The 23,360-nt window shown below is 49.6% G+C and overlaps 1 protein-coding gene across 1 annotated transcript; it reads right to left on the bottom strand.

Moving 5' to 3' along the window:
• Nucleotides 1–1,908: 1,908 nt before the first annotated feature.
• KY (kyphoscoliosis peptidase) lies at nt 1,909–20,301 on the bottom strand. The gene is made up of 12 exons (XM_021537198.3): nt 20,049–20,301; nt 19,092–19,154; nt 17,060–17,122; nt 15,406–15,480; nt 15,229–15,261; nt 14,556–14,606; nt 13,369–13,451; nt 12,935–13,043; nt 10,193–10,310; nt 5,843–6,031; nt 4,708–4,898; nt 1,909–3,852 (listed from the first exon to the last, which is right to left on the bottom strand). Exons 1-12 carry the CDS (start codon nt 20,179–20,181, stop codon nt 2,942–2,944), a joined length of 2,019 nt encoding a protein of 672 aa, XP_021392873.2. The 5' UTR covers nt 20,182–20,301; the 3' UTR covers nt 1,909–2,941.
• Nucleotides 20,302–23,360: the final 3,059 nt, after the last annotated feature.

The following is a 23,360-nucleotide window of genomic DNA, read 5'->3' as shown; positions in this document are numbered from 1 at the left end:
GGCAGTTAGTGTTGGCAGAAGGGAAGAGCAAGACTGAAGATGATCCATTTGCTTAATTAGCAGCTATAATCCTACAGTTTTTTCAATTTCTAATACCTGTAATATGCAGCTTCATTCAGGGACTAGACTAAAAATTTGAACTAATGTAATCTAAAGTATCTGCAGCAGGGGAACTCCTGAGTTCCTTCTCTGTGTTGGTGTGTGTGTACTTTGTCTCTCCCTCTTTCTCTCATTGCAGATGCCCCAAGAGAACTGATAATTCTGTTCCAGAGCTGTTCTCCTGGTGTTGGAACCTTGGCTGCACTGGAGAATGTGCATTTTTTATGAGGAGGAGAAGGAGCTGTGTTTATCCTGGAGGGAGATATCACAGCAAGTGCAGACTTCTGAGGTGCTTTTATCTGGGGCTGCAGGGTTTCTCAGGCATTCTCTGCCTTTGCAGTGTCAAACCTCCCTTGGAATAATCACCTGGCCCTGGAAACTTTATTATTAATGAAGCTGAAGTGGGAGTTTGTGCCTTTGAACTTGTGCCTTTAATAGCACTTAAGAATTTCTTGCACACTTGCATGGCAGAGCCAATGTTTTTTCTGATTGAGACAAAAGTGTGGAACTTTTATTTGCAGCACTTCCTTTTGTACATCTGTAGAGTGGGAAGCTGTGCAGGCTTCATCTGTCTTTAGTGTGTTACAAATGTTCTGTTGTGGGTGTGACAGTGCTTGGGGGTCACTCCTTACTTTGATGGGTTAAAGAATCTGGGACTCTGTAGGTGTGTGGAATTGCAAATGCTTGGGTTTTGCAGAGTTGGGTTGTAGGAACAGGGAATACTCCCCGAGGTTGTGCTAAGTAGGGGGCAATAAACTGTCCTCTCTACTCTCTTGAGGTCAATTTTTGTTGCCCCTGCCATCCTGGGACAGAAAAGAGCATGTGGGCTTAGAGAGAGGGCTTGTGGAAGTGAGACTTTGAGACAAGGAGCAGGGATGGCATTCATAGCAGTGTCACCTGCAGAGAGGCTTTACCAAAGTGTCTGTTTGTGTGCTTGTGCCTATTTGTGAACATCAAATATGTGGTTCCATGAAGAGTGTCTGTACTTTGGTATCCTTGACCCTGTTTGGTGGAAGAAGTTGTTTGCTTTAGTCACTAAGCTCTCTGGGATGCTTCCTTATCCTGCCATTGTAAGAAGTGACGTACTTGACTGCATCAGCTTGACCTGTGAAATGGAAGCTACTGCAATGTATCCTCCTTGATCTGAAAAGTGGGATCTGAGAAAAAAGAACCCTTCTGCCAGGCACTAAAATTAACCAGGACTGTCTGTGCTGACAGACAATACTTGCTTTAGCCTTCAAGGTCCTTAGGCAAACAAAAGATCCCTGAGTCTGCCTTGCATCTGTGCTGCTCAGTCTGTGTTGATGCCCAGGGAGCAGGTGCCTGCTGGGCTCCATGGCTTGTCAGTGTTCCTGCAGGGAGGAGCTGCTGCCACCACTTTCTGAGGGCAAAGACACTGAGATGTTTAGGGAGGACTTAAAATCTACTTTTATGTTGCATATGGAAGCTCCTGTCACCAAGTGCAAAAAGACCCCGAAGGTTTGCTGTGCTCCCAGCTTACCCTGGAGTAAGCCCTGCTAGCTTACATGTTGTGTTTATGCTTGCAGCTTCTTTCTGCAGCAGCCTGCAGCCTCACAGAGAGTGCTGACCCTGGAATCCGGCTGCAGGTACTTAACCTGCCTAAATGGGAACTCAGTCCTGGATGCTGGGCTCAAAGGAGTAACATAGGAGTGAGCCTGCTACAGGTGCGCAGCCTGTGAGTAATTCCTGGCACCCAGTCACTAAGGAGGGAATGTAGGAATAACCCTACATTTGCGTGGAAAATGCAGCAGCTTTTGGAAGAGAATTCATATTGTTTGGTCAATGAAGCAGAGTGCAAAAACATAACAGATTTATTTTCAATTCAAGCTCAAACATAATTCCTCTTGGTTCATGCTAATGCTCACAGGCACCTGAATCAGTTACGCAAATGTTTCTCCATCTCAGTATGTGCAGTTGTGGTGAGATTCAGCAGAAGCTCCCCTTTGCTGTGTGCATGGAGGCATTTTCCAAGAGTACAGCACCAAATGGTTTGTTACATGATAATAATGTCACTCAGCCTGCTGTCCCATGTAACCCCATCAGTTTACAGCTGCAGTATTGCATAGACAGTTTGGAGGAAGGAGTGATTTCTGAGAACTTTATTCTCATTTTTACTGTAATTTTGGTTATGGAAACACCCTTATACTTCAGATATAATTACAGCATAAAAAGTCTCTATAATACTCTAATATAAAAAGGTAAAAATGATTTTGTTTATTGTTTTTAAGAGTCAGTGTAAAAAGTATTTTTCCAGTATTATTAAAATCTGTAAGACAGTGACGTGCACAAGGAAACTTCATGTTGTGTCATCTTCCTAACTCTTCTCTCCTCAGATGTATTTTGCAACTTGACTAGTTACAATGAATGTTGGTTTAAATATCCTGAAGTTCCTCATGTCCAATGTTGCTGCTCAAAACCAGGGTGCACTTTCTTTATCCTGCCCCATAACTAGGTGAATTCTTGGAGTAGCCCTTGTAAGACTTTTCTTATGGTCTGTAACTTGGAAACCAGCAATCCCTACTGGCACAGAATGCCCTGCAGACAGTCAGTTGTTTTCTTCTAAATATTTGTCTGGACAGTGTTACTGTAGGTGATGGTTTTATCTCATGTCTTCCACTGCTGCTCCTTTTTTTAACAGGATTTTCTGCTTCCTTGACCATCTTTAAGCCTGCAGTCTGGCAAAAGCCTGCAAGTGTTGTCTGCATTTTTTGAAAGAACAAATTTGGTTGAGAGAATGAGCAATCTCCTAAAGCTGTGCTGACTTTGGGGCATGTTGGGGAGGTTGGTTCATGCAGGTGGGTGAAAGAACAAGAAGTGGGTGTTACTGGGTCTCAACTTCATATTTGAGGACGTGTGAGTAGAAGCTGTGGTTGGCATTCTCGTGCACCATCACAAACACCTCTCTGCACCCCGAGGTGTTGCAGGTTCCCTCCCAGCAGCCCTTGTTCTGGGTGAGAGGGTAGGTGTTCTCAGCCTGGACCAGCACCTTGGCAATGCCGTGCATTTTGAGTTTGAACTGGACGTTGCGGTTGGCCGGCAGCAGGCCCGAGAGCGGCTCCACGATCTCGTAGTCTTGCAGCCACTTGCTGTAGCTCTGGGGGAAGGCTGGCCACTTCACCTCCGTGTTCAGGCACCTGATGAGGTAGTTGAAGATGTAATCATAATTACCAGGGTCCGACTTCTTCTTGGAGTAGATTTTGAGAACGAAGCTCCCTGCGTGCGGGAGGTGGACCTTCAGCTCGATCTGGTTCCTGCGGTGGATCTGCAGCACGTGCCGCCTGCCCATGTCCTCGGCGAGGCTGCTGCTGCCGTCGGTGTGCAGCGAGGTCAGGACGCTGATGTCCTTGCTCAGGGTGAAGGTGAGGGAGCAGCGCCCGTCGTTGGTGTGCAGGACGGGCTCGCTGTGTGATGGCCGCAGGAAACCCTGGCGCTCTGAGAACCAGCTCGGCCCCACGGGCTGGTGCAGGTCCTTGGGGAAGCGCATGGCCTTGTCCACAGACTCGCACTCCACCACGTACTCCAGCACGCACTTGTAGACGTCATCTGAAGCCTCGGCCTTGGAGGGCTTGGCAAAGATCTCCAGCTTGTGGCTCCCTGTCTTCTGTGGGTAGATATCCAGCTCCATTCCGTGTCTTTTCAAAGTCATCAAACCGTGTTCATCTGTTCCCTTCAGCTTAAACATAAACAACGTGGCAGAACGGCAGTCCACGGATACAGAGGCTTTTCCATTTACTGGGAAATGCAAAAGAAAAGAGGCTGCATAGGAGTGTCAGTACAGTTTTTAACCCTAATGTACCCCCTGTTCTGGGAAGGTTAATCTGGCCCAATAAGTTGCAGTTTCTCTAGAAGTAAAACCAAGAGCTGCAACTGGCAGGTCACAGCTTGTCATCAGTCTGCTTAGACCAGTGTCCCTCAGAAAGAGAGTGGCCTTTTGTTAGGGAGATGTGCATCTATCCTGTCTGATACACCCTGACATTGAGCTGTGGTCTGCTAGAATGTAAAAGCCTGTGTGAAATATAACTGAAAGTGCCATCAGGCCAGGTTGGATGGGGTTTGGGGCAACCTGGTCTAGTAGAAGGTGTCCCTGCCCATGGTGGGGGGGTTGGAATGAGATGGGCTTTAAGCACCCTTCCAACTCAAACCATTATGGAGCTCTGTAATTCTGTGATCATGAACGGCTGAATTAGGGGTGATTAGACCTGATTGCCAGCCCAGTAGCTGCTCCCAGGAGCTTCAAATTGCAGGAACTCTCCAGTATGTAGATAAGAGATTAATCTACCTCCCTGTGAGCCTGTTCCCAAACAGCTTGTAGTATTCATTACGTCCTAAAATGCTGATGTCCATAAGTTTTAACTCTGTTCTTAGCATTCACAGATTAGCCATCCAGTTAAATTCCTGCAGCTCTTGAAAAATCCAAGGGAGGGCGTTTTAAATGTGTGCTTTGTTCAGTTGTGGCACCTGAGAGGTTTTACGTTAAAAGAGCTGCTGGACTCACTCAGGTTGCTCAGTATTGCCTGAAGAGGTGCACAGTGGTGTGTGTTGGATGTGGGATGCATGAGGGAAGGTGCTCCATGGCTGCTCCGTTACCTGTTCGGATGATGGGAGTCTCCGGGCGTGCGGCCAGCAGCCCCAGCGTGTAGAAGTTGCTGTTGTGCAGCATGTTGTTCTCAAACTCCTTCAGTGTCAGCGTGGGCTTAAGGAGCTGCCAGTTACTGTTATCTGGGAAGTGATTGTTAATGAACAGGGCCGGGTGAGTCAGAAAGTAAAACTCATTGTACCTGGGAGAAGGGAGAAATAAGGGAAAATGAGTAATTACAAATGGGGAATTCTTCCCCCACGCAGTGGTGGTGGCTTCAGTAGGAGGATGTTGGAGTGGTTTGAGCTGCTGATAAACTGAGATCCGTGGGTTTGAAATTCCCCAGGCAGAGAAGAAACCTGAGCTTTGGTCTTCTGTTTCCAGGGCAAATGCTGAGCTTTGGGATAAACCCTGAGTATTTGCACTACTCCCTTGCACCCACAGGCTCCTGGAAAAAGGAGGTACTGGGTGTTGACTGCAATCAATTCACAAAAGCTGTGAAGACTAAGTCCACAGACTATTGCCTAAACTGAAGATATGACAAGCAAACCCAGGTGACTTTTAGCAGTTTGACTTGCTGCTCAGGGCAACTACCTCTCTACAGGCTATGCTCCATGCCTTGTACAGGCAGCCTGGGTACCTTGCCCATGTCTTTGTGTAGGCACACAGCTTGTGGTGACTGGGAGTGGGGATGGGCTGAGCCTCATCCCCAGTGGGCTCAGCTGTGAGCAGCAGGTGAGCAGCACTGACACAATGAGCCCTGGAGTGCCCAGTGCACTGAGCAACCACCAAAGGGAACAGAGGGCACACAGGGGCCATGCATCAACATGAGGGGATAAAAGGTTGGGCTAAAGAACAAGGGGAGCAGATGCTTGCAGCCTTCTAAAGTGCCATGATGTTGCTCTGTAAGGGCAGATGCCTGAAACCTGATGAGGTGAGATGTTACTCTCTTTGGGGGAATGCTTAAAGCTTTCTGAAGTTGTGTCATGACACTCTGTGCATCATGGACATCTCAACTGTAGCATATGCCGTGACAGCTTTGGGTCTTCATGTGGCCCCAGATGTGTCTGTTTGGTTTGCCAATCCCATCAGCTTTTCTTCTGTCTTTGTGGAGGGCTTATGTACTCAGATAGAGGGGGTCTTTACCTGTGGGTGAACTTGGTGAAGGAATCATCCACAGAACCACTCCCCCAGGTGCTGTCCAGTAAATGCCACCTTCCCTCAAGGTAGACAGCATTCCAGGCGTGGTCAGAGTCCCCTGTAAAGGTCTGCCCTGTCTTGTACCCATGTCCCTTGGCATGTCCCGAGAGCTTCTTGCACTGAATCCCTGCAAGGCTGAAAGGAAATGATAAGCTGTAGCAGGAGAGTTCTCTGTTAAACCTGTCAGGTACTTCTGGGGAAGCAGAAAAGGTGATGATGCCTGAGGTGTTGGTGGGGCTGTTTGTTTTTGTAGTCTGTGCAGAGATTCAGAGAGCATCCTGCTGGAGGAAGGGCCTTTTCTCTCCCAGTTTTGCATATTCCCTGTCTTTTTGCCTAATGCACCATCAATTCAGCACTGTTCGAGGATGACAAGATAAAGTGTGCTTAATTGCTCTCTGTCTTGTTACTCAGTGGAATCCCTTTGCTGCTGTCCACAATTAGCCCATGTAATTATAAATTAAAAGCACAGGCTGTTCTCTCCCCCTGACAGTGGGCCTGGTGTTTGACACCAGCTAAGGAATCTCAGACCTCATGGGATTGTGCATGCTGATTTAGTTTCCTGAAAGAATGAGCTTCTGCTTGCCCAGGGTAGAAATGATTAAATAGTCTCTTTCTAAAAACATGATGAATACCTGCGTGGATGTGTAAATAAGATTTAAATAAGCACTGTGTTAATAAGCTCTCTGCTGATGGATTCTAACATTGGCATCTTATTTCACCATTAATCTAAAATTACTTCACTTGGAGCGTTGTCTTTTGTGTAGGACAGCACTGACATTTTTCTTCTTCATAGAGGAGTGTGTTAAATGGAACAACTACCTTAAGTAATAAAGAGTGCAGGCTTCCAGAGTGAGATTGTCTGCATAATGTGGGTTTAGCTCAGGAGAAAAGTGATATTTATGGGGAAGATAATTAGCATGGTTGTTAAGAAGTTGAGGCCTGATAACAGATACTGGCTGGCAACTGCCAGTGCAGTGGAGCTTGTAGGCAGGGCTGCTTTTCCCAGGGAGAGGATGCTGGTTTCCAGGGGAGGTGGGCACTTCAGCAGAGGATGGAGCAGTGGTGGCAGGCACTGCCTGTTCCATGAGGATCCAGAACAAACAGGCCAGGCTGGAAGGAATGCCATGGAGAAACCTGGTGCTGCAGGTGTTCTGGAAAGCCCTTGCCAGCCTGCAGGCCCCTGTGAGTCAGATTCTGGCGTGGAGCTGGGCAGTAAATCTGGAACAACTCCACTGACAAGACTGGTGAGAGCTTGGATTTTCATGATGTAACTGAGACTAGGAGCTGGCCTGGGATCTTTAGTGAAGATTTGATCCTAGGAGTTTCAAGGAGCTAAGTACCAAATTCCCACTAATTTCATGGGGATTGGATCTAATCCTTCCAGGCTTCTCTAGACATTCTTGTTAGCTGGGATATTCAGAGGGAACATTAAGGGACAAGTTCTCCTCTCATGGTGCTCTCAATTACAGTGAATGTTGGCAAAGCAGCAAGAAGAGTTTGCGCTTGGATGTGTTCAAAGTTTTCAAAATAAAGACCAGAGCATTTAAGCTGGTCTCTCGAGTAATGGGCAGACAAAAATCCAAGCTAAAACATCCTGTAAAGGAGCAATTCTGTATTGGTGAAAAGGGTGCTCATGTCTCTCATGTCAGTGACTTCATACAGATAAATTAAGCAGGCAGAGAGAAGATTGGGAAGATCTCCAGGACTGGTTGAAGATGACCTAGATACAAAATGGACTGGAAGAACTGAATTAAGAAACAGTTGGCAACATTTGCTTGTGCAGCAAAGAGATTAAACACAAAGTTGCTTTTCTGCCTGAAAAAACGTAGGAAATAGTATGGTTCTTGCTACAAGTGTCACTGGAATTCAATGGCATCTTCTTTCCTTTGATTTTAGGTTGACTTTGATCATTTCATCTAAAAAAGGAGCAAATCTGGCTTCTTCAGAAGAGAACAGAATGGTTTATGCTTGTGGTAGGTAGGTGTACGCCTCTGTGCCTGAAAAGAGGGAAAGCTGCTGCCTGCAGGAAATGGGAGAAGCAAGAGGATGTGAAATCTGGGATATTTACAGACTGGTTAGGAAGAAGGGGCATGGAGCTGAGTGATCAGATCCCCTTTAGGCAGTGAGGCCAGCTTTGCCCCCAGAGCTGCAGAAACCTCTCCTGGGAAAATAATTCTTGTGCCTTCATCACTAACCCTGGTGAGCAAGTGTCTCCCTAATTCCAGGCTGCAAGGTTTGCCCTAAATTGGATTCATGAATTTGCAGTGCTTCTCTTAGCCAGACTCCTCGAGTCTGCTTGTCAGCTGAGAAGCCAGTTCTTGATAAGTGCTGCTGAAATATTGGTCAGGAGCCTGTGTTTGCATTCATTGCTATCACACCTGATGTTTGGAAAGTGATGCCTTATGGCCAGCTTCCCACTATCCGTGCCCACCTTTCCTCTGTGACAGGAATCTCAGCTAATGGGAGGAAGTCTGGCTGCCAAAGCTGTGGTCAGAGGTGACAGTGTTGTGTCTGCAACGGGAATTGTTCCCTCTGGCACTGGGACAAGTAGGACTCGATCAACGTCAGCCGTTGCCTTCAGCAAGACTTTTGTGGGGACTCCTGGTGACTGGCAAATTGGTTTGTTTGTTCAAGTTCCCTCACATGAGCTAGGATAAAAAAGGCATGTCAAAACATCTTTTCCCCCCAAAACCTGGCTCTGAAAAGCCTTTCTGTAAGATGAGTACTCTTTGCCTCCTGCCTTTCTGCTTAGACTCTGTGTAAGAGCAGCAGAGCATGGGGAGAAGGGATGAGGAGATCTCTGTGCAAGAAAGGGGTGTTGTCTTTAAGTACGGTTTTTCACAACAGGAGCTAAACATTTTGCTAATATTTGACAATATAATAGGCTGATGACTGGGAGGTTTCCTGAATCACATAGTGACTAATCAGCCTGGAACTGAGGAATCGAGAGTAAATCAACAGAGCCTTTAAATAGTCAGAGATATCCTTGGAAAGATTAATGCTTTTAATGAACTAAGCATATGCTTTTTAATGAACAGATGCAAATTCCCCCCTTCTAACTGCTAATAAGTGTTCATAGGTTGCAGCTATAAATGCATACTTCACCATCCTATTTCTTTACTCTTTAGAAAACAAGATCCAATGTCATAGAATGGTTTGGGTTGGAATGGACCAAATGTATATTGTGGGATATGTTGTTGGCTGGAAGCATTTATCACTTCAGCATCTGGCACAGTATGCTGGGGTTTTTTTTAATCTCTCCTTTGCCCTGTACATTTTGTCTGTTCCATGGTAAAAACCTTCTCAAATCCCTTTGCATGGTGTGGAAAGCCAATTGTTACTTATATGTGCTATTAATAACTACTCTGTGATTTTTCCAAGGGAGTGGAAGCCCCTTCCTGGGAGGGCCATTTTGCAAGCTCACCCTCTTAGGATTACTTTAGGAGCCCCTTTCAATCCCCTCTCCCTGAGTTGTGAGGTCCAGTTTTCTCCTTTTGGGCTATCCTTCTGCCTAAGGCTGATCCCCAAACCTCCAAGCACCTTCATTGCTTTCCTTGCTGGGATTTTGGGGGTTCTACTTCCCTTAGGGATTGAGGCTGCATCCCTGTGCTCCCTACCAAGGAAGGGGCTGCCTCTTAGAATTGTCTTTGTGACTGCAAAGCCCTGCTCTGTGGGGAAGTTTAGGTGACTCATCCCCAGTGAAGTCCATGAGAGTTTGTTGGCAGAAGAAAAGATTTTATTCATTAAATGCCAATGGTAGCTACAAAATGGGAATTGCAGTATTGGCCTCAACAGTGCTGTGTCTTGAGATGGGGCAGAGAACAGAGTGGGAAGTGCAAGGCAGTGTTCCTGGAGGGGACAGGGCATCTCCAGAGGGTTTAGGGAAAGCTTCCCCTGAGGCTCTGCCTACCTCTTGCAAGGGACCATGTTGGAGACAGCACTCCTTGTTCAAGTCTTGCAATGCTTTTAACCTTCACATCCAGATACCCCAAGGAAAATCCTACTTCTTCTAATCAAATTATCTCCATGTTTTCATCTGCCATTATGTTAATGCAATGCGAAGCTCAGCAGATGGCACCAAGTAAATTATGCTGGGGAGGGGGATGGAGGGAGTGGAGGAGAGAGCAAAATTGACCTTTCTAGGACTTGCTGTTTTTCCACAGCATGGTTGGAAAGCTAAAGTTCCACGTCCTGCTTAAAGTCACATCAGTCAATGCAAAGGCAGATGGGATAGGCACGGACATGACAAGGAATGCTAACTCTCCCTGGCATCAAATGTTTCTGAACTTAATTTACCTGCACATATGTTCAAAGAGCTCGGCGTAGCCCTCACAAATGCTCTTGCCCATCTGAAGCACATCTCTGGGCTTGCTCGACAGCTGGCTTTTGTTGTGGTAGCCCACGACGTCGTATTCTGGGGGAAGGAACACAGACAAGAGTTCATCCAAAAGCCTGAGGCAAGGGGACCGAGGGACAGCAGGAGCAGCGCTTGGGTTGCTTTTCATCTCTGTGAGCAGAGGGGAACGAGCTGTGGCTGTGCTGGGGAGGGTGGCCTGGACACTGCTGGGGCAGAGGGACAGCTCTGTCCCTCATCACCCTTTGCTCTAAGCCTGGGGTTCAGCAGTTGAATCCAAGTGGGAAGACAACTGTGATTTTTGGACACAATGGGTATCCTCAGGAATTGCCCTCAAGTGGAGGATCTACAGTCTGAAGAGTTCTCAGTATAAACCAGAGCACTCTGCATTTGAAGGAGTCAGATTGGTGTTACCTCAAAAGAAACCACTGAGACTTTTGCACTCTTTACAAGCAATTTATATTAAAAATACTTGAAAAGCAGCTTGTTGGGAAGCACTTGAAGTGGTTTGTTGCAAGTGAGTCACAGAATTGTACAATGGTTTGGGTTGGAAGGGGCATTAAAGCTAGTCTCATTCCAATCCCCTGCCAGGGGAAGGGACACCTTCCATTAGACCAGGTTGCTCCAAGCCCTGTCCAGTTGGTCATATCAATAGCTGGAAGCTCAGGAAATCTTGATTTGCTGCAATGAGTGCACAACAGCAGCATGGCAGGACTCCTTCAGACAGAGCTTGTGGAACTGGTCTGGGAAGGTAAATTCAATACCACCAACCTTGGCCTTGTCCACAACCTCTTTCTTAAAATACAGATGTATTTTTCTGACAAAGCTCTTAGGAATGCTGCATCAGCTGGTTCCCCCTCCCCTCGGTGCTGAGGCAGAGGAAGAAAAGCAGTAGCAAAGCTTGGTGTGTGCTTTGATGAAATACTGCCAGTGCTTGTCATTTATCTCAGGGGCTCAGCTGATGCCTCCTCAGCGTTGGCTCCCGGCACTGGGAAAGGCTGGCTGCTCCACCCTGGCTGTTCACTGACCACCAGCAAAGTTACAGGGCACTTTGAGAGGTGCTAGCTCCATGGGGCTTTCCATTTGTGCTGCAAATGTCAGCTAAAATAATTATTTCCTTTAGTGCTGATGCTGTGTGAGCATAGCAGCCCATCACAGGCAGGAATTGAAGAAAGTGGGAAGAGATGCCCAGAGAGCAGTGTTCTCACTTAAAATCCATCCAAAGAAGGAGTTTATGACATCAATGCAATTCCAGGATAGATACATTGCATTTTTGCCAGCAGATTTACATTCCCACTGTTTCTTTTCTCTGTGTGTAAATAGGGGTCAGTCTCACAGGAAGGAATGAGAGCCAGGGCCAAGGTGGTGTAAAAGATCTTGTGAGGAGATCCCAGCATAGCTGTCAGGGCCAGAGACATCCCCTGAATGCTGAGGAGTATGGACTGACTCCAACCAGGCCTGGCCCAGGTACTGTGGGCAGAAATGGGTTAACAGTGGGCAGAAATGGGTTAACAGTGGGCAGACAGAATAACCAGTGCTGGGTGAGTCAAAGCCTGGGCTTCAGGACATGCAGTGAAATTCAGCACTCTCCATATTTCAGGGCAAGACTAAAGCAGTTTGGAACTGACCTAACCATGCTAACCCTATAGCTGCTGATGTCAGTGGGTGTGAGATGAGGCCAGTGCTGCCCAAACTGCTCTTTTCCTCTCCATCACTTGGCCTGCACTGCAGCAGTGCCTCATCAGGATGTGTAGGAGGTGAGGGAAAGGACAGCTCTGCCTCTCTGCCCCAAGACTTAATGGGAAATAAACATTTTTGCTTATGTTATGCAAAATGCCATCATATTACAGTTTTCCCTCATCAAGGCACTGGGGTGGCAAGAACCCCTTTTGATGTGCCAGATGGGAGAGGCTACAAGCGCTGCCTCCTCTTCCCATCTCCTGGTTATTGTGTAACTCCAGCCTTTGGACTGAGTAGGACAGGGCAGGGGAACCTGAGTGGTGGCAGCTCACTGGAGGGTTGAAAAGGTGCAGGTGCAGGCAGGAACTGCAAGCATGCAGGTGCCAGTGTGGGACATGGAACTGGGCAAGGCAGCTGGATGGTTCCTGGTGGTACCTCTGTGACACTGGGACCCTCCTAGAGCAAAGACACCAGCATCAGACTGTGCTGGAGGGGCTGTATTGGGCTGTGGGGACTTGACACAGGGATGGAGATCAAACTTAGAATGGTTTGTGTGAGAAGGGACCTTAAAGATCATCTCATTCCAAACTGCCTACCATGGGCAGGGGCACCTTCCACCAGACCAGGTTCCTTCTGAAATCTGGATTATCACCTGCTCCCTGCTTACCCCCTCAAAACTGGGCTCTGGTGGCATGGGGTGGCTCTGAAGGTGACCAGTAGGCCCCTGGTGTTGGGAGGCCTGCCTTTTGCTCTGGCTCTTGGATGGTCACACCTCAAATGGAGTTACAGGTTAATCATGGGCACACAAACCTGGTGGAGCCTGGCAGTGTGAGGAGAGAGACTGGGAAACAGAGGTGGTGAGAGACCCTCTGGATGCATTTCTGGATAAAGCCTTCATTCCACTCCCCACATGGAAATAAACCACGAATACTGAGTAAAATGCCACGGCAGTGGGACAGGGGTGACAGCAACAGCCTTATCTTCAGCTGGGGACCTCAGCCTACCTATGTGATGGCAGATCCACATCCATATGGCTCGAACCTTTTCCAGGTCAGTCCGGGCTTGTTTCAGCAGGGCTTTGACCAGTTCCTCCACGCTGTTCGTGACATTCACCTGTGTGTGGGGAGGAAGCATTGCAAGGTCATGGTGAAGATCTACCCTGTGGTAGAGCTCCTGTCCTCCCCATTTCTTGTTCTTCTGAAGCCAGTGAGACCCCACCTGCCAGAGACTGCTCTGCCTCCAGCTTCCTTAAAAATAGAGCTACAGTGCTGTAGGTCTGGGTTATAGTTCTCAGAGGGGGATTTCTTTGCTAATGTTTTCTCGTGTTTGGGAGATTCTAATGCCATTGCCCCATAGCTCAGCCTGTGCTGGGAGCCAGGTTTGTGGGACGTCGCCGCAGGGGAGCTGGGAGGAGGACAGAGGCAGAAGCAAGACTTACTTTTAATGCGTAGGCATCCAGCTTCTCTAATTGCTGCAGATCTACTGGCATGGATTTCAAAGAGGATTTGTCCCATGGATATGCTGGGAAGAAACAAGTTGTCATTGTTTGGGAAGGGAGGGAGTTTTTCCTGGCAGTATGGTGAGCAAGGGGACAGAGCTCCTGCCTGGCCCATGGGGACATCCACCAGCGGGTGCTTAGGGAGCAGAGGACACATGGGCACCCACTGGAGGTCCCTGCCAGCTGCATGGAAAGCAGGAGCCATCCTGTCTAGACTGCTAGGATTTGTGCAGTGCTGGAGCATGAGCTGCCCCTGCAACTTTGGCACTGAGTAACAGCATGGAAAATCCTGGGATATTGTATGGAGGGGCAGGAGAACAATGCAGAAGTATCAGGGAAAATCTGTACTCTGCAAGCCTCAGAAAATACATGACTTCTTAAAAAAACCCCAGCAATAAAGAGCTGGGTTTCTCTAGGAGTTTTATGTGGGACAGGACCACAGTGCTGCAGGAATTCAGGCACATGAGGAAAGCAACACTGGTAGCAGTTGCACTGAACCCTCTGTGCCTACCCTCTGCATCTTTGCAGGTTCTGAGCTCCTGGTTCTATTCAGTGTGAAAAAAGGGTTAATAACTTGCTGTAATAAACCAGATAACTCTTTTTTTTTTTTTAACAGTCTTAGAATGAGCTGATACTGCTGTCTCCCATCAGCGAGCCATGGGGAATGGATGGATGTATCTCTGTGCTGGGCAGGCTCTTGTCTGCCAAAATCAGCATGTAGGCACACAGCATGTATTTCTTTACAGGCTGGTTTGTTTATGTGTATTTTCCCTGAAAAGAGGTGTTACACTGACCTAAAGAGAGAGAAAGCAGATTTACACATTTAAAGGTTTCCACTCTCCACAGCTCTTAAAATTACTTATTGCCTTTTAGGTTAGGGGATGGTCTTTTTTTTTTTTTAATGTGGTTATCAGGTTTTGTCTTTGCGAGGTTCTATCTGCAGGGGTTCTGTGCAGGAGGGATCCCCATCCAGCAGTCCTGTGCCTTGTGCCTGTTTGCCTTCCCTTGGGCAGGGCTTGGGCACGTGTGACGCTCCCAAAGCCACTCCCCTGTGCCATCCCGAGGATCAGGGGCTGGGGGAGCTGGGCACTGCCCGTGCTGATGGATAGTTATGCATAGTTAGTTACCGTGGAGGTCCTTGGCTCCCGGCGGCCGAGGGGCCTCAGCCTTCTGGAAACCTGCAAAGCAGAGAAGGTGGAGGGAGGAAGGAGGTTGTGCCCACAAAAAAAAAAAAAAAAAAGACAACTAGAAATAAATCATTGTGGGGAGTGGGATTGGGTGGAAAAGGCTGGAACTGAGGCTCCTCTTAGCCCATTCCCTTGTGTTTGGACATGGATGTCAGCACCCTGTGGAGCGTGCTCCACATCCCCTCCCTGCGCTGAGCTCACATTCCTCAGCAGACCAGCATCTCCTGTTCTAGCCTGAGGGTTGGGGACATCAGACCCCAGCCCACCATGGCCAAGCCTCTCCAGGTGTGGAAGAAGGGAGTGCTGAGCTCCAGAGCTGTTAGATAACCTCAGTGGGAGCTCTGCTCACTGATGTGGCTGGTGAAAGGCAGCTGGGGCATTGCTGAGGGACCCTGGAGTGTCACCACCTGCCTTATCCCAGGGCCAGAGGAGGAGGAGATACCCACACCCCAAAAGCAGAAGGATTTTGCTCCTCAAGCCCCAGTCATGGGCAGGGTCCAGCAGCATGTGCCCTTTGGCAGCCTCCCCATGGGAGGAATGAGCCTGAATCCCCCTGGGGTCACCTTCCAGGGGAGGGAGATCTTTGAGACACTGTGACAGAGCAGGGCCTCACCTTTGTTGTCGTGTCCTCTCAGCCTCTGGGAACCTGCAACAAGCCAGGCAGGGTTAGTGGGATCCCCTCAGCCCTGCCCAGGTTCCTGGGCTGCAGCATCCCCTGGAGCTCCCCAGCTCTGCAGAAAGGAAGGGAGGAAGGGCTGAGCCTCTGCTGGGGTTTAAAGCTGGGCTGTACCTTTTCCCAAGGAGAGTCTCTTGATGAGCTGGGGGCTGGTATCCTCGTGGTGAATCTCCACTGTCACTTGGGTTCCTGCAAGAAACAACGATAAACCCCCTGAAAAGGAAAAACTAACCAGGATGTGGAGGAGAGAGCAGGAGTGCCAGCCAGGCAGCTCTTAACTTTAGACAAAGCAGCGGCTCTGGTGATAGGCAAGGTTTATCACCATGTAAAAGAGCTCTTGATGGAGCTACAGCAAGCAGAGAATCAATGTCTTGCATTGATTTTTCTTGGAATTAAACAGAGAAAGGCTTGAAGTGATGAAAATGGTTGGACTTGTGATACTAAAATGTCTGGCAAAGGCCATTACCTGTAAGAGGCAGCATCCTGGAGAAGCCAGCTGTGATCCAGGCATGCCCTGATGCTCCAGAAAAACCTCCCTTGGGAAATTGGCCTCTGGTCTTTAAAGTTTCAGAGAGGGAAATATCAGAGAAAGAGTGAGGGAATCTCTTATAAAAACTACCAGAACTTTTTGACAGAAGCTGCATTTTTTTGGCCTGTATTGCAGAAGGGTTTGCAGCTCTTGAGGATCCCTGGAGGAGCTCCATGTGCTCCTGGGCTTCTCTTTTGGATCAGGCAGGAGCTACTCGGGAGACTGAAGGTCAAGATGTTAATGCACCACGGGGCTGCCTTCCAGTTATACCTCCTATACCTCATGACATTTGGCGTTTTCCTTTAAAGTCAGCTCTTGGAACTGGCTAATTAGGTGGGAATCTGCATTTTCATCAAAGAATAAGTTTTTCTGCAGCATTTACCCTTAGAAAAGTTTCTCCTGTGATTGTGCAGAGAGATTCAATGTCCTTTAAGCCCCAAAACCAGAAAGCAAGAAAATTGTATAAGCTGTGAAAACCTAAATCTTAGAGTTCAGCTGCAGTTCTAGGATGGTTGCAGATATCAGGGTGTCAGAACAGAGCTGGCTGGTGTATTTTGTGAGTTAGTTCTAAGATAAAATGAAATTGTTTCTTAAAGAGAAGACTTTATGCAAATGGTTTGATTTCCTTAAAATTTTCAAATTTTCAGGTCCTTTTTATTGCTCAAAATGATTTTTACTTTGCTTTTTTGTGGGTTTTTGTGCCCAGCTCTCACTTTCAAAGTTTCCCCCTATAAATTAGAAATCTTTGTTTTCAAGAAACAAACTTACTGGTGATGAATGCCTTTTGCTGATGAGTTTAAAAGGCATTTAACAAATGAAAAATGTAATTCCACATGAATTTTTCAACATGCTTTATAGCAAAGCTATCATTACTTTAAAAACTGGTGGTATGAAATGGTTGCTGGTGCTTTTATGATCTTTTATTTAATTATTCCTGATCGAGATATCCTTCATAAATAATCATAGAACAGTTTGGGTTGGAAGGGACCTTAAAGATCTTCTTGCTCCACCTCCCTGCCACTAGACCAGTTTGCTCTAAGCTCAGAGGAGCACTTGCTGCTCTGAGCTTGTGTTTTGTGGTCCAACAAGTCCTTGGCCAGCAAGTGCTTTGTGGGACAGCTGTCCCAGGGTGGGATATTTTCTCTCTTTTGGGATGTTATTTATGAGGTTATTTAATTGGAGAAAAAGCTTGTTGGGAGCTCAGTGAAGACCTGCTCTGTTTCTTGGCTCAGCACTTACCTTTGTCAGGGCCTGAAGTGATGGGTGGTGTCTGCTCACAGGGATCTGTGGGGCCACGCTGGCCTGGGGGCACAAAGGGAAACATCTCAGTGCCTTGTAGAGAGCCAGACAGTCAGCAAGGATGGGGTTAAATCCACCCTGCTCAGGGGTAAGGAAGGACTCGGGAAGCTCAGCTCTGTTCTTCAGATTCAAAGCTCAATTTCTCCAGGTCTGGGGTTCCTGACCCCTCCCCAGCCCAGCCTGCTGCTGCCCAGGGTGGCTGCTGGCCCAGGGGGTGTTTGGATTGGTGGCCGGGAGACAAGGGCAGGGCTGGGGCTTGGAGCACAGTGGGAACTTTGGTGTGGTTGTCAGCAAATCACCCTCACCTCTCCCTGCTGGGAGACTCTGGCTGTCTGGGACTTGGAGTCCTGGGGCAGAGGGAGGCACTTGACGTGCCCAGGGCTCACACAGGTGGAGGCAGCACAAGTCCATGCCCCAGGGAGGGAGCAAAAGCCAAGGTATACCAGGATCTGCTGGGTGTGGGCCAGGGTGATTTCTCATCTTTTTAAAGTGTCCTGGGATCCCCATCCCAGCAGGAGCCAGGGGAGAAGCTGGATCTCCCAGCTTGTCAGAGTCCATTTGTGCCATGTGGTGACAAGGACTGATCCCCAGAGTGACAGGAGATTGTGGAGTGGGGCTACAGCCTCTTTGACTCAGTGGGGCTGGGGATTATATAAATTTAAAAATATTGTGGCTGCACCAGGGGTGTCAGAGGCCTCATAGGGACACTAACATGGCTGGTGAAAGGGCAATTCATTAACTCTTGTGGTGCCAGAGGAGCCAAAGCTCTGTCTGCTCCTCTGGGGCCTGAATTCCCCTCTCCCAGGGGTTTAAATCGTGCTTAAGGTAGACCTGCAAGGGAAGGATTCCCATGTGCATGCTAAATACCCCTGCCATTAATTCAGGGTGAGAAATGATCAATATCAGCCTCTTACTCACTCATAGAGGAGGCTGACTCTGCAGCTCTGATTGCAGAACCTCTTGAGCATGACAGAGGGAGAGAAAGCAGGATATTTATCTGCTTCCTGTAGTGGAGGCTTTTGTTATCTGCTTTGTAAAAAAAGCCCCAGAGTAGAGCCTTGCCATGAAATATTGTTTGCTCCTAGGCTGTGTGCAGCCTCCAGCCACCACTGATTACAGAGGGACTTGGATCAGGGCTCCTGCCAGGCATCCTGCTGGGAGCAGCCGTGGCTTTTGCACGCTGCCATTGCTTGACCTGTGGAAGAAAAGTTCCTCCTTGGTGTAACTAAAATCCACTGTCTGCTACCATGAGAATTACCTGTGTCTTGCTCTACCTTTGCCCCTGCCTTTCTCTGCTAAGCCATGGCAGGCTTAGACTGACAGGAAAACAAGAGGGGGGATTCTTCCTGGGAGAGACCCTTCCCTGGGAGCTGCTTCATAGTTCTGGGGTAATTTTCTCAGATGTTTCTCAACTATGTTAGGGCAGAACTCTAGGAACTGGCAGTGGAACATTGAGAACTAGAATCCACATAATTCTTGGTCAGCAGTCCCACCTGCCATGTGCTCAGTCTCTGAGGGGGGAGATGAAGGAAGGGACTGGTGGAGAGAAGGTTGAAAAGGTTCTTTGCATCTCCCAGACCCTACTTTAAGCTGTGTGAGTGCTGGGGAAGTCTCTGGAAGCTCTAGCTGCAACCTGAGCAACTGGGGGCACTGAATTTCCCCTGCCTCAGCTGGCTGTGAAATGTAAGAGCTGCATGCACTTGTAATCTGACCGAGCTCCAGCTCCATGGCAGGAGAATCCCTGCGGATGGATGTGTGGGGGCTCGGCAGTGCCACCACTCCTGTGCATCCTGTCCACGGGGCATGGAAGGAGGGTGTGCTTGCCAGGGCCCTCTGTGTGCCTCCACTGGAACCCATGAAAGCCCTGGAAAGGGCTGGGTTGTGTGAAGCACGTTTTTGCTCGAGAGGCACAGCTTGGAGCTTTGGGTTGTGCGCTGGGGTTGGTTTCTCACGGAGGGAGAGGGTGACCTACCGTTCAGGTCTGTGCCCTGACGTGGCTGTGCTCTGCTGTTTCCATTGCCATCACCCTTGGAACCTGTAAGATAGAAATGGGAGATTGGCAGGGTCCTCCTGGACTGAAGTGTTGGTGCTGCCTGAAGGCCAAGCACCCCCGACCCTTTCATGCAATCCATTATCCCAGCTGGTGCCAGGTGTCATCAGGATCCACCGTCTGTCTTATCTGTAGCCTTGGCTTGCAGTTCTTGTTGCTAAAGTATGAAATACCGGGGGCAGGCAGTGCAATAGTCCAGGCCTAAGCTGCTTTGGTAGGATTTGCTCTGATTTGAGCAGGTGCTGAATGCCATGCTTGATGGAGCATGGACACAACTTTGTGATAATATTGTGGCCTGCTCTGCTATAGGTGTTAGCCTGGGACTGGCTGTCTGAAAATTCAGTTTCTCTCGCAGGTTTTAGAGCAGGAATACTCATTCTCCTCCCTTTACTTCTGCAGGGAGGTTCCCCTTGCAATTGCAGAGCACAGCTGTAGCTTTTTGGAAGACCCTCTGCAAGACAGGGAGTTGGGCCAGAGACACTGTCCCAAACTGTATCTATAAATGGCTCAGGACAGTGAGCCTCGCAGACAAAGCCTGGGCACGCTGCAAACAAAACACTTCTGCTCCTGTACTCCAGGGTGCTGGAGTGGGGTGAGCCTGCCGATCCCTCTCCCTGCTGCACCGACACAGCCCTGGCATTGCGTCCCTGTGTGTCCCTGCTGCTGCACCCGGTGCAGCTCGGAGCGTGCCTCCAGCAAGGCTCTGCTGCACCAGCCGAGACACGCTGGGCTTCTACAAAAAAGTTGACATTTTAGAGTTTGGCATAATGCGTGCAAAGAGGATAGGGAAGCCCAAATCCCGCTCCAAAGCTGCTGCTTCTCTCCTCCGTGTGCAGCTGCAGCCCTGCCCTCCCTCGCCCGCTGCAGGCGCGATGTTACCTGCGGCTCGGCCGCCTTCCGCCTGCCCCTCTCGCTGCCCTTTCTCCTTGCTCGCCGCCTCCTCGGGGCGCACAATAAGCAGCAGATTGATGGTGACTGCACTGGCATCTGTCTTAAAGTCCATGGTACCCATCAGCGCATGGCCGGGGCGCCGGTGCTGCCGCCGCTGCGCCGAGCAGCGAGTGCTGCCCAGCCGGGGCGAGGCGAGCGCGCTCCCGCCCCGCGCAGCCCCGGCCCTGCCAGCTGCACCATCGGGGCTCTGCCAAAGCCGACCCTAATGAAGAGGTTACAAGTCACCTTTGAAGGGAAACCGCAGGAGGGATCCGTTTCCTAAAGCAGAGGAAGGAGCTGCGTTTCGGGCGGGGGGGGTCTGGTTTCAGAGCGTGCCCCCGGCTCCCTCCCCTCTCTCTGCCCTTTTCAGCTTTAAGCACTTGTCTACACTCAAATCCCCCAGCACCACTGTTCGCTGGGGGGGATTCGCTTCCCGGCGCTGGCACAAATCCTTAAAAGGCTTTCTCTTTGGATCCTGTCCCCGGGCAGAACTCAAAGGATGCTTAGGAGCGTAAATAATAACAATAACTGCTGCAGGAGGAGGGCAGCGGTGGGGAGAAGGGGCTGGAAAGGAGACATGAACCTTTGAAGTGGGGAGGATCGGTTTCTGCAGGACTGCCTGCCGTGGAAAGGGACAGCAGAGAAGGGAATTGCAAGCTTCAATTCTGACTGTCCCAAAGGATCCAAAAAAATCCACTTCTCTGCCCCATCAGCCCGCGAGTCCGGCTGTCTGTGGTAGCTGGACACGGCTGATCAAAAAGGAAAGCCCTGCAAATCCCTGGCTTTCTAGTAACTGTCCCAGCCCACGAAACGGGGGACATGAAGGGTTACAGTGCGGGTTAGACGGGCTCAGCTGGTCCCTGCAGCTCGCAGAAGGGGCTGGCAGGGACACACGTTCTAATTTTACCACTGGCCCCTGTCCCGGCCGTGCTGCCAGCCCCCGCCTTGGCCCGGGGTCCCGGGGGAGCGACAGCACCTGTGGGCTGAAGGGCTCTCCAGCAGCCTTGGGAAAGGTTGTGGGAGGCACCCGCTGGCAGAGAGGGGGTTCGGGAGCTTGGCATGGGCAGGGGGCCTTTTTGTGAGTGTTGCTGGGGCTTTTCAGGCAGGAGTGTGAGAGCAGTGGGCTCTTCTGCCTGCAGGTGGGGAAACTTGTTATCCTGGATCCATGGACAGGAACTGGTACTACTACCTAGTGTTAGGTTACTGTGTTTGGAGACACGGGTTTTCCCGTGGATCTCTATATAAAACCTGTCCCCTCCCAATCTCTTGGTCCTTTTCTGTTCCTGAGCCCCTTCCAGAGCATGGACAGCTGATACGCCCCTGTGCTCGCCTGCAAATCCAGCCCTAAGCAGCTCCTCAGCATATCCAGAAATAGCGTGTGGCCGCAGGGAACCTGCATCCATCCAGCTCTGCTGGTGCCCCGTGGTGCAATCCTGAGCCCCCTGTGCCTCCCTGGATGGTGCCACAGCATTCTTGCCAAGACAGGAGCACCAGGGATGGGGTGTGCCTGTAACCCCCAGCAATGCAGCTGGAGTCCCATGCCAGGATGGATGACAATGTTGTTGGGGCCCAGGATTTGCTCTTTAGTTCATGCATTAGAGGAATTTTTGTTTTAGGGTTCAGGTCTGGCTGTGAGGAGCTGGCTGGAGGTGGTTAAACCTGGTGAGAAGGAGGAGGATGAGGAGGAAGGAGGGCCAGATGCACGCTGAGCCATGCCGGACTCTGCCAAGCAGATTTCCAAGCCATCTGGGGCTTGCCCATCTCCATTTCAGGTCCCTGAAATTTATGGCTGGAGTGACTTTCTAATCACAGTTTCACCATCTGCCTGTTGGCCTTTAGCACCCCTCTGTCACCTGTCACTGAGCCCCACAGCTCCTGCCTGGTCCAGAGCACCCTTTCCTCCCCGGCTGCTCACCTGGGGTACAGCTCCTGTTCCTGGTGTCCCTTCTCCCTCTCACCCCAGGTGGGACAGTCTGCTCTCCTGAGCTACACATTGGCATAGTTGAGTCCTAAGCCTGGTGTCACCCAGGTCCTGCACCAAAATTTGCTCCAACCCTCTTCACTCTGCTCCTGCCTCCCATCTGCAGGGATTTCCCTGTGTGTCCTGGCCTCACTGCTCCTCCGGGTCTGTTCCTGTCCTTGTCCCTCTCCAGCTTGGCCATGTGATGGCTCACATCTGGGGACGTTGGCAAGAGCCAATTCCGATGGCACAGCCCAGGCTGTGCTGGGACCTGAGCTAACCTTGCTGTGGACACTCTGGTGGTACCAGCTGAGGAGCTCAAATGTTTCTTCCTTGGCAGCTCTGAGCTGGAGCCTCCACAGCTGAGCATGTGGAGGTTGCTGCCTTGGGGACTGCTGGCACTGCCCCTCCTGCCAGGCTGTACAAATCACTTGAGCCTCCTTTTCTCTCAGTGATGAGGTGGCTGCTCCTGGCCTGGCTGCCCAGGGGCTTCCCCCTGCTTCCCTCCTGCACCAGCCTCACTGGTGTCCTGCCACAAGGTGCTTCCAGCACACTGAAAGCATCTCCAGGGAGCTTCTGCTTTCCTAGAAACGCCAGTCTTCAGGGAGAAGGTGGTTGGGTTTGCAAGGTTCTTTTGCATTTTCCTTTGTCCTGTTTTATCCTCTCTTTTTGCTGGAAAGGGGAAGAGGAAGGTTTCTGATGGTGATTTGTGCTGTGTGCCATGAAGAAGGCCCAGGCTGTTCCCAAGGTGGATGCTGCTGCCTCCCATGCAGCAGTGAGCCCTCCTGCTCCATGAGTTTTCCATGGAAAACAGTAACCTCCTCATTGGCCTGAGATAAGGACATGACCAGCAACATCTGTCCATGGGCCAGGATATTTTTGAAGCTAAAAAATATCTATATTTTGAGGAGGGAAAGGAGAAAGCCTTTGATGCCATATTGATTTTCAAATAAAGGCAGCTCATTGGATTTGCTGCAGGATTTCAAATGCTCACTGAGGTCCCTGGGTGAAGAATTAATGGCCAGAAAGCAAAAGCTGCTATCAGAGTGCCATGATTACATGTATTTACCACATGGTTGGTGTTTCTCTGGGGAGGAACTGGGGGAGAGGGGGAGTGTATGAATGTAGAGCAAGAATTAGGTTATTTGAATCCCATTGGGTAGAAAGGAAATTGCAGGCTGCGTTCCTGGGAAAGGGTTTTGACTCTTGTGCAGGTGTTTTGCCTTCACAAAGGTCTGTAAAGGCTCTAGCAAAAGGTGTCTTGGGAAGATATTCCACCTCTGCTTGTTGAGGGGAGGCTG

This window comes from Lonchura striata, chromosome 10 (genome assembly GCF_046129695.1).
Source record: "Lonchura striata isolate bLonStr1 chromosome 10, bLonStr1.mat, whole genome shotgun sequence".
In the NCBI taxonomy this organism is placed as follows: domain Eukaryota; kingdom Metazoa; phylum Chordata; class Aves; order Passeriformes; family Estrildidae; genus Lonchura; species Lonchura striata.
The sequence above is the reverse complement of the archived record's forward strand: the minus strand, read 5'-3'. Positions and strand labels throughout refer to the sequence as shown.